General features: G+C 33.6%; 1 protein-coding gene across 1 annotated transcript; it reads right to left on the bottom strand.

Annotated features, from left to right (window-relative positions):
- Positions 1-1068: 1068 nt before the first annotated feature.
- On the bottom strand, positions 1069-2839 carry LOC141717162 (expansin-B3-like). Its single transcript, XM_074519272.1, has 4 exons — positions 2613-2839; positions 2160-2457; positions 1826-1955; positions 1069-1304 (listed from the first exon to the last, which is right to left on the bottom strand). Exons 1-4 carry the CDS (start codon positions 2782-2784, stop codon positions 1107-1109), a joined length of 798 nt encoding a protein of 265 aa, XP_074375373.1. The 5' UTR covers positions 2785-2839; the 3' UTR covers positions 1069-1106.
- Between the last annotated feature and the right edge of the window lie 9085 nt (positions 2840-11924).

The following is an 11924-nucleotide window of genomic DNA, read 5'->3' on the forward strand; positions in this document are numbered from 1 at the left end:
ATATGGTTTTCCGCGAGAACAGCTAGCAGCCGCAAGTTTAGAGTTTCATGAGTAAACACAAGTAGTAATTGTGTATAATGTTGAGTAAATGTAAGTTCTCCATAATGATATTGGCAACTACTCCACTAATTATTTATATTGCTTGCCACTTTTCACCAGGTTTTGGTTCAGTAGTGCATATTTTCGTAACATCCTTCAGATTTCTTCACTGCAATGCTTTAATTTAAATTTGGAATACTATGCGCGGAAATCCCCAATGTATATCTGGTACGCCAAAAACTTATTTAATTACTTTGTTTTGCAAATAATAGTACACCCTGTTCTGGAATCTCCGGGTTTTAGGAGGGCTAGACTAGACCATGTATCTCAGGAGTAACGTTGTTCTGTGTTAAAAGCTATCTATGGCCGTTGTAAGAAGCAGCAATTTCGAGGGGCCTATATTTACAAGGTCATCCAGTTACTTGCTTCGATATATAATATTTCTCCCTCAACTTTGATATTGAACCAAATCCAATTATTGATTTGAGGTCTTACACATGACCTTACGTAGCATTCTCAGTTTCTCAGCCTGCAAATGAGGATGATCGAGTTAAAGCTGATGTAATGATGTCGTTAGGACTTCTGAGTTTGGGAGACAAGTATATATACTTAAAACTTCAGCTGGATGATATAGTCTAACTGCAGTCTAAGTAATTTTTTTGTTGTAATCTTGTGTCTGCAAGAGATCTGGGCTATAACTTGTTCATTTCTACTTCTTAGAGTGGTATTGTTATTTAGCTAAATATTTCATGCTTCACGGAAGTAAATACAGAATAAACAGTAATCGCAAGCTTGGCAGCTAACAATACCAACATAGAAATTAATATTAATGTCATTATTAATATTTTATCATCCCTTTATACATATAGAATTGTAAATCAAGAACGCTGACTCTTCTTTTAGAGAGGGCAACGAATCGAAAACTTGAACTCAACTCACAGATCACATACTACTTAGAGAGAGAGTGGGGGGGGGGGGGGTTTAGTTAAACATATGAGAAGTAAAAACAATGCATTTCATACTATAACATAGTTATAGTCATTTTACATTTAGTAATGGATTTGCTCTCAAAATAAAAAATTCTGACGAGAGATATAAGTAGCCATTGGACGCCAGTCTTTTGGAATGACATTTATAGCTAAAAGGGTTTTTGCACCCGAGAGTGAGGTTAGCTTCACAGAAAACGGTCCGTTTAATGGTCCTCCATTCATGATCCAATTAGCTCCCCATGAATGACTCATTTCTAACCACTGATTTGAACCTGTCTGCACAGTTCACAAACCAACACATTGAGAGTTAACTAATTTGGTCATGTACAAAGATTCAATGTGTTTGGCTCCATTCTGAACAGTGTAAGAGCGAGTCCAATGCAATGCAATGCTATAAGATGTCATTTTTATAATTTGAAATCAAATGTCAAAAATTTCTAACTCCAAAGGAGTTCTATACTTGGATGCAAAAATGCATATATGTATCATTGGTTCTAAATTTGAAACCAAGGATGCATTTATCCATCTAACCACATCATCATACTACTACAAATGAGATGCATGTTGTTATGCTTTAAATGAAACTAAGGGGAAAGTGACAAAATTTAGGTTAATTAGGAAATATTTGGTTTCAAAATATATCTAATATTACAGTTAGAAGTTTTATTTTAACATCAAAAGATATTTTTTAGTGCCAAATTATAGCAATAGCAATAGCTATTTTGGACTTGTAGTTCAACTGTTTTGGTAGTCTAAGATGAAATAGAGTATTAAAAGTAGAAAGAATAAGAGAGTACCTCCTTAATATGCATAGATCCAATATCGCCATCTCCGCCCTCAAATTCAACTAGTAAAGAAAGCCAGTAAGGTGATGATCCTTCATTCACTCTAAATGCAACATGTTTCCCCGGGTAAAAACAAGATGTCCTGCAAATTCCATATACATACAAAATCATAATCAATTCATATAGAATTTATTATGTCATAGGACATATATGTCAAACCACAAGTCATCTTTCTCATGTCATAATTGAAAGACTTGAGAATCAAACTACATTAAAAGGCTTACTAAGCAAACGGGAACAAATGGAGGCAAAGAAAGAGTTGAGAGAATAGAATTTAAAAAATTACCGTCTAAACATGACAGGAACTGTGCCGCGATTACGGAGCTGGTCGGCTTCACCAGGAATAGCCAAGCTGCCAAATGCAGCACCACTGAGATCGAATTGAGTGAGTGCACGGCATCCGGGACATTCATCGGTGATGATAACTGTAACGCCTCCAGGTGAACAAATGGACTTGTCCAAACACATGACCTTGTAGCATGCACCACAACCTTCGCCACCTTTGAACAGAATCGGACTCGCGGCTCCAACTCTTCCCTTCAATGGTTCCATATCAACCATTGCCCCGTACCCACATGCACCACCTATATTTCCAATTCGAGAAAGATTACTGTTCGAATCTCATATCACAAAACCAAAAAAAAATAGTACTCTGTACAGTATGCGGTAAAAATTGTGTCAAATGTATCGTTTAAAAGGATGTTATTTATGAATTGCAAAAATTTAACAAGTAAATTACCATCACTGCCGTCGCCTTGGGGGCTACCGTACCATGAAGCGACAGCGGGAAGCCAGTAGCTGCCCGATACGCCGTCGATGGAAGTGGCTGAGGTCGTGAAAGAATAAAGGGCTAACATCAGCAGCTGCAAACAGAGGAATTGTGGTACAGATAAGCGGTAAAAACCGTCCATTATAACTCAAGTTACTCAACTGCCTTTGCTAGCAACCCTTTTTCGTTCTGTTGGATTGGTAATATAAATTATTGATGATAATTTTGCTATGAGCGCCTGTTTATATAGCACATAATTTATTTCCTACCGTAAATTTCACGTGATTAAGTGATTCTGTTATACGAATTAAGAGTTCTTATAGTTGCTCGATATCATGTTTCAAATCAAATAGGGATTTAATTGTTCCTCACATGGTCGAACTATTATGGTAAAAATCAATTATGAGATATATAATCAATTTTATTTTACGATAAAAATCAGTTACTATATATTTTCTTGTCCACTATATTATGGACTTGTGGAATAACTAAACTATTATTGTAGTACAAATCAATTTACGAGAACCTCCTTCAATATTATGGTTTTTCTATGAGGTATGATTATTCTGTATTAGGGTTCAAATCAATTTTACTTCATCACCGTTTACATTAGACATTCACGTTTAACTTTGGCCGGTGCTCCATTTTTATAATATCTGAGTTCAATTTTTGTTCATCCCCTATATATACAATATTGAGGTATATAAGCCCAAGTCAAAAAAAATATGAGATGTTTTTGAAAAAATTACCATAAATACTAGTTCTTTTTAAGTCTGTTTGCGATTTTTACTATCTTTTGAAAATAATTATCAAAATACGGTTTGCAATCAAAAGCAACCACATATATAACTTTTTTTACGTTTTATGAAAAATACTTTTTTTTGTTGTATCAGGTTTTCAAAATCCTATTTTTGCAAAAAAAATTGAACTAAAACTCGTATTTTTGCAAATTAAAGCTTAAATAAAATCGTATTTTTGCAAAAAAAAAATTAAAAATATATGTCTCGAAAAACTTGGCTATATTTTCAACTTCTTGGTAAATATATTTTTATTAATTTTGGTTTGTAGGATTTGTTTTTCAGTTTCTTACAAATTTCTTTTATATCATTCTTTTAATTTATAAACATATACGTTACCTATATTTTTAACTATCTCGAACAAGATTATGCGTTTGAAATATTTTTCGAAGTGGATAGTTATAATTACGTGATCATAAGAGCATCTCCCAAGGTATAATGTAGGTGTGGCAGTCTAATACATCCAGTGTTCTAAAAATCGGCCGATTAACCGATTAATCGGCCGATTAATCGGAGTTCAGAACGGTCCTATCTCGATTAATTGTTAATTAGGTCAAAATACGATTTTTAAAAAAATCGGTCAAAAGTCGGGCAGTTCGGGAAAAATCGATCGAATCGGGTCAAAAATCGGTCGAATCGGTCATAGTTTAAAAAATAACAATAAAAAAATATTTTTTAAGAAAAATTATAGTTTTTTGGAAATAATAATTAACATTTAACATTTAATAATTAATATTAATAATACAATATTAATGTATTGACTCTTTTATATACATAAACAATTGTATATTTTTATATCCCTAAATCCTCACCACAAATCCCTATTTGAATTATTCTCAAATCTCAACACTCAACTCGCTTGCCCAATTGATTCACAATCTTAAGGTATTCTAAATTTATTCAACAATGATTATATATTTCATATTTGTATTGTTTTATCCTACCCTCACTCGATTTATTTTAAATTTTAAGGTTTGAACTAGTAAGTAGTAATTTTCTAACTATGAAAATCTTGAATTAATTATATGTAGTTTTATTTTTATAAATCTTATGAATTTTCATTTAAATAGAATAATATATTATTATTTATTAAATAAATTACTTCCGATTAATCAATTCGATTAATCACCGATTATTCGATTAATCACTGAAAGGTCCCTCCATCATTAAATATTCCGTTAAATAAATTTCTAAAAGTATATTTAACAGAAGTTCCTATTGGATATAGCTAACGAATATAGTTAATATCACTCGAGTATAAATCTTTACAAATTAAACACAATTTTAGTTAATGATGTTTTAGCTAACAAGTTTACCTATTACCCTCGGATTACCCTCGGAGATGCTCCAATGCTAAAAGGTGGGTAATCTATTGGAGATGCTTTGATGTTGGCCATATTTGTTTAATATGTGTAGACGTGTGTCAAAATAGCACTATTATGTGTTATCGTATAAAATTGAATATTATATTTGTAACAATTTAAAATAAAGATAACATTCTATTTTTAAAATATAGTCAATCGGTATATCTAACTTCGTTGAAGAACAAACCTTTACAGATTCTTAAATTATAAATAATCAATATTTTTTATTTTTAGCCATTCATATTAGCTGACATGTATCAGAGGTGCTCTTATATGAATAAATTTTGACTAATAACATATATGTTTTTTTTAATAAAGTAACTTATATATGTAGTCTTATTTGTAGTTATGGGCTCGTTTGAGGGTATTATAAAAACGTAATTTATGACTTAAAGTTGTAAAGTGCCGTATACGTTATATGAATATTGTGACTATTAAGTTATCTATAAGTGGGTAATGTGTTTGGTAAATTATAACTGATAACTCATAATTTTTTGATAAAAAAGAATTGATAAATAAACTACAAATATTATAATTTAAACTCCACTTCAATATATATTACTTAAATTTCCATAATTTACTATTTAAAATTCATCCTATCATAGGTAGTTATGTAATTAAAATATCAAAATGAAGTTTAAATAACAATCCATAATTTTATTAATTTTAATATGTATTTATTTATTCATGATATTTAAGGTAGAATAGGTAAGGAGTTTTTTTGAATTGAGAAATATAAAGAAGATTTAAGACAATTCTGAAAGAAGGAAAAAAGGGGAGAAATAAACAAAAAATATGATTTGCTGAGTGAAGCCAATAAGAGGAGAAAAATGAGAAGATAAAAGAACAAGAGAAATGAAGAATGAAAACGTGATAGTTAAGATTTACAACATTGGCTCATGATCCAAAATGAGTAGAATATGATTGATCTCGTTTTCTGCCAAACAGTCCGGACAAAAGTGAAACGGGCTTTTGGCCCAAATGAAGCATAAAAATTTATGGGCGACCAAACATGCCCTATATATGATATGTACCAACTTTTAGCTGCACGGGCCGTAGACGACTACAAACGTATTTGCGTTATTAGAAATTTTAGGAAAATTATATATAATTTTTTCATCATAGGCTAATATATATAGTTAACAAAAGAGAAAATGACCAAAATATGCCTTTAGGAAATTAAGTGAACAAATTATCTTTTTTTAATTATGACCCTAAGTATCATTTAATTATGATATCTCTCTTTTGCTATATAGCATCAAATGAGATGAGGATCCCAAAGGGATTTGGAAACACCCACGCCCCTCCTCTCTCTAAAAAAACCTTCTTTCTCTATCAAAAAAATTTCACCTCATCCTCCTCTCCTCCAGCGGTGGTGACTTGTCGGAGGTTGTTTTATATATGTATATATAAATCTTAGATTTATTACTATATAATATTACGGGGTCATCTACATGTCCATTTTAATTATCATGGTTCCGTTTTCTTTGTTCGTTGCTTTACATGACTAAGAGGCTTTGTAATTCACTAATTATGAAGTGATTTTTTTTGGAATACTTTTAGGCATATGTCAATAATAAACGTTTGAATGTTTTGTTTAATTCCAATACTGCATGTAGTATGTATGTAGGTTAATAAAGTATGTTTTGAAGTACCAATATATTTGAAAATTCTGATTTTCTAACGTGTGTGTCTATATATATATGATCGTACGATTTCACTGCCCTGATTCTTTCCACGTGCTTAAGGTGAAGCAATCGTTCAATTCAAATATTGTGTTAGAATTTTCGATATTCTTCTGTTTTCATTTAAAATTCCTTTTAGAGTTTTTCTCTTATTTAATTTTAGATAGTTCATTCTATCTTATATGAGAAAATTTACATTCTCGTGTTATACTTCTTTGATGAGGATGTGATTCTATTAGTGCAACTAGCTCTATACCCCGTGCAATGCACGAGCATGCTCTAAATTGCACGATTATGTTATTTTAATTGAAGTTGTTGATGGATAATAAGTGATATATTTATTTGTTTATATAATGAGTAGTTTTTTGGGTATGATGGCATCAGTGCAGAATATGTTCTCCGATATTTGACATTAAGCTGTGTTAGATATATTTGATAATGTCATGGCTAATATGTTTTATGTTTAGCTTTCAGATCTTACTGAACAGGATAAATCAGTACTTAACTGTTGATCAGTACTTATACTGGAAGTCAGGACTTAAGGATATCAGTACGTATGTTATCAGGAGATAATCATCAGAAGATAGATATCAGAACTTAAGTGCTGAAGGATAATCAGATAAGGACAGTAGCTGATTAAAGAAAAGAAGATCAAGATAAACATAAGAAGAGATATGCATGAAGAAGGAATTCCGTGAAGAATGGAATACTTGGAAGAAAAGATATCTGATTGATATATTTTAGGAAGCAGAATTATATTCCATATCAATTAGCGATTATCTTGTAACTGTGTAGTATATAAACACAGACATAGGGTTTACACTATAAGTGTTATCATTATTAGAAAAGATTATTCATTGTAACCCTAGCAGCTCTCGTGATATTTGTTCATCACTGAGAGGTAACAGTTCCATACTGTAACAGAGTTTATTATTTCAATAAAGTTTGTTTTCTGTTACTTAAGTTCTTAAAGTTCGATTTGAGTGTACTATACACTGTATTCACCCCCTCTACAGTGTGTGTGACCTAACAATTGGTATCAGAGCTACTCTGTTAACACACATACAGTTAAAGATCCAAACACAATCATGTCGGACACAGAAACTCCAACTAAACCTACCATAACTGAGGAACCACCAAAGACACAAATTCAGAGTCGGTATGAGACCATCAGAGTCCCCATACTGAGACCATTTGAGTATCCCATATGCAAGGTAAGGATGACCATGTTCCTGGAAGCAACAGATCCAGAATACCTTGATAGAATCAAGGAAGGTCCTCACAAACCAACCAAACTCGCTGTTGCAGTTGCAGATGAAGCAGCACAGACCGTACCAAAGGAGAAGAGTGATTATACTGCTGAAGACATAGCATCAATTGCTAAGGATGCTAAGGTACGACACTTACTGCATAGTGCCATTGATAATGTAATGTCAAACAGGGTAATCAACTGCAAGACTGCTAAGGAGATATGGGATGCTCTGGAAACAAGGTGTCAGGGAACTGACACAATTAAAAAAGAACAGGAAGACAATACTCACTCAAGAGTATGAACACTTTGACTCAAAGGCTAATGAGTCATTGAATGATTTATATGATAGATTTGTCAAACTTTTGAATGATTTGTCATTGGTTGATAAAGAGTATGATCTTGAAGATTCAAACCTTAAGTTCCTGTTAGCTCTTCCTGAATGCTGGGATTTGAAGGCAACGACAATAAGAGACAACTACAATCTTGATGAAACAACTCTTAACGAAATCTATGGAATGCTCAAGACTCATGAGCTGGAGATGGAACAAAGAAGCAAGAGGAAAGGAGGAAAGTCAAGGACAGTTGCTCTTAAGGCCGAAGAAGAATTCCCCAAAGCAGCTTCCTCAAAGAAAGACAAGGGTAAAGCTCTTTTCATAAAGTCTGATACTGAGTCATCAAGTTCTGAGAGTAATGATGACTCAGATTCTGAAAGCTTGCCTGAGACTGATGCTGATGAGGAGATGATGAAGCTGTATGCTCTTATGGTGAAAGGAATCACAAAGATTGCATACAGGAAGTTCAGGAAGGGAAAGAAATTTTCCAGGAAAGGCATAAGTTCTGATAAGAAGAATTTCAGAAGATCTGAAGGCAGAGGAGGAAAGTCTGACATAGGAGATTACACCAATGTTAAATGCTATAACTGTGGTGAAAAAGGCCACATATCTCCTGACTGCAAGAAGGTAAAGGGCGACAAGGCAATGCTCTTGTCACAAAGCAGAAAAGCTGGACAGACACCTCAGACTCTGAAAGTGAGGAGAACTATGCATTGATGGCAAATGCTGATAAAGAAAGTGCTGAGAGTAGTTCTGAAGCTACTGAAACAAAGGTACCTCAGACTACTTATGCTTTTCATACTGATGATATTAATGAGTTGAGAAGATATCTTAAAACCATGTTTGTTAGCTATAGAGATCAAACTTTAACATGTGAAAGATTAACTTCTGAAAATCTTGCATTTAAGAAAAGAAATGATTTCTTAGAAAAAGAGTTAGTCATGTTCCATCAAACTCAGAAGGATAGAGATGATGCTTTTTATGTTAGGAATGAAGTGCTAAAATTAAATGAATCTTTAAAAACTGAGTTAGAAAAGGAAAGAGAGATTATCAGGATTTGGACTAACTCTGGCAAAACAACTCAAAATTTGCTAAGTAGTGGAAACTGGAAAGAGGGCTTAGGTTATGGAGAAGATAAGAATGATAAAGGAACTGAAGAAATTAAGCCTGTTGTTAAGCAAAAGCCAAAGTTTAAACCTGTTAAGTTTGTAACTGTAAAGTCTGAAAATGAGAAATCAGAAGTTAAAGAGGAATTAACTTCTGACAAACTAAAACAGGAAAAGACAACTGAAGTGAACATAGGCTTAATGACAAAGAAGCAGCTTAAACATAAGTTGAAAGATGTTAAGAATGCAAACAAGGTAAAATCACCTAGGAAAAATAGGAATGGAAAGGAAGGTGTGAATAAAAGCAATGATTATAAACCTGTTCCTGATGCTCCTAGGAAAACATGTCATAACTGTGGAAGTTCTAACCATCTGGCTTCTTTTTGCAGGAAGAATAAGAATATTAACTCCTTACCTTCAAAATCAGGAGTTAAGAGTCAGTCTGTTAGATACAAACCACAAAATCCTTGTTTTCATTGTGGTAGTTTATGGCATTCCATTTATACTTGTAAGGAATATCATAGTTTGTACTATGATTATTATCAAATAAAACCTTCTTTGAAGAAAGTTTCCATTGTTCCTTCTAGTGTAAATTCTGATTCAAAGTCTGATAGTGTAAGTTCTGATAAGAAAGATGTTAACATAAACTCTGATGCTAAATCCGCTGCAAATGTTAACAAACTTAATAAGGCCAAAGGATCCAAGCAAGTCTGGGTCCTTAAAACTAATAATTAGTGGTCTTTGTGATTGCAGGGCAACAGGAAAAATATTCTAGTTCTGGACAGTGGATGTTCAGGACATATGACTGGAAATAAGGCCCTGCTATCAGACTTTATGGAGAAAGCTGGCCCGAGTGTTTCTTATGGAGATGGCAACATTGGAAAAACATTGGGATATGGCAATATCAATCTTGGAAATGTCATAATTAAACAAGTAGCTCTGGTCTCAGGACTTAAACACAACCTACTGAGTATAAGTCAAATATGTGACAGAGGTTATCATGTTGATTTCTTTGAAGAACACTGTGAAATTGTGAGTAAATCTAAAGGCAAAGTTGTTCTGAAAGGATACAGGCGTGGTAACATTTATGAAGCTAAGCTTTCAACAAGTACTGATGGTTCTGCAATCTGTCTGATGAGTAGAGCATCAATTGAAGAAAGCTGGAATTGGCATAAGAAACTCTCTTATTTAAATTTCAACAATATAAATGAACTGGTCAAGAAAGATCTTGTGAGAGGATTGCCAAACACAGTATTTGCTCCTGATGGTCTTTGTGATTCATGTCAGAAAGCCAAACAAAGAAAATCTTCATTCAAGAGCAAGACTGAATCATAATTCTTGAGCCTTATCATCTAATACATGTTGATCTATTTGGTCCAGTAAATGTCATGTCTATTGCAAAGAAGAAGTATGCGTTGGTCATAGTGGATGAGTTCACCAGATACACATGGGTGTATTTCTTGCACACAAAAAGTGAAACTGCATCTATCTTGATTGATCATGTCAAACAGCTGGATAAAATGGTCAAAGATTCTGTGAAAATTTTAAGGAGTGATAATGGCACTGAGTTCAAGAATTTGATAATGGAAGAGTTCTGCAAACGCCATGGAATAAAGCTGGAATTTTCTGCTCCTGGAACTCCACAGCAAAATGGAGTTGTTGAAAGGAAGAATAGAACTCTCATTGAAGCTGCACGTACAATGCTTGAAGAAGCAAAGCTTCCAACCTATTTCTGGGCTGAAGCTGTGCAGACTGCTTGTTTTACTCAAAATGCAACACTCATTAACAAGCATGGAAAAACACCATATGAGATGGTGAAGAAAAAGAAGCCAAATCTGAAATATTTTCATGTATTTGGATGCAAGTGTTTTGTTCTCAAGACTCATCCTGAACAGCTATCAAAGTTTGATCTAAAAGCTGATGAAGGAATCTTTGTTGGATATCCACTTTCCACAAAAGCCTTCAGAGTCTATAATTTGAGAACAAAAGTGGTCATGGAATCTATCAATGTCTCTTTTGATGACAAGAAGATTACTGGTCTTGAAGATTTCATCGACCATGATCAGCTGAGATTTGAAAATGAAGACTCAAATTCTGATACTGAAAATCCTGACAGTCTAAGTCCTGATACTGTAAACTCTGATGGATTAAACTCTGATGTTATTGAAACTGTGGTGACTACGTCAAAGGAAGATGCACCTATGCAGGGGGAGCATACTCAAGATCCTACCACATCTCAAGAAACATCAGAACATGCATCTGGCTCTTCAAGTTCTGATTCGTCAAGTTCTGATATCAGAACAAGTTCTGATAGTGCTGAAAATCTAAATACTGAAGAATCCAACTCAGAGAGCATAGTTTCAGGGGGAGCATCATAAAATGAAAATGAAGATAGCATGGATCATGGGGGAGCATCCAGTTCTAGAGAAAACCTTCCATCTACAAGGAAGTGGACAAAATCACATACACCTGATTTGATAATTGGAAATCCTGATGCAGGTGTCAGAACTAGAACAGGTACTTCAAATGAATGTCTTTACAATTCTTTTCTCTCTCAGACTGAGCCAAAGAAAGTGGAAGAAGCTCTTCAAGATGCTGATTGGGTGCAAGCAATGCAGGAATAGTTGAATGAATTTGAAAGGAACAAAGTCTGGACCCTAGTGCCAAGACCAAAGAATAGATCTGTTGTTGGTACAAAGTGGGTATTCAGAAACAAAACTGACAGTGATGGCATAATTACAAGGAA

Source organism: Apium graveolens, chromosome 4 (assembly GCF_009905375.1).
Source record: "Apium graveolens cultivar Ventura chromosome 4, ASM990537v1, whole genome shotgun sequence".
NCBI lineage: Eukaryota > Viridiplantae > Streptophyta > Magnoliopsida > Apiales > Apiaceae > Apium > Apium graveolens.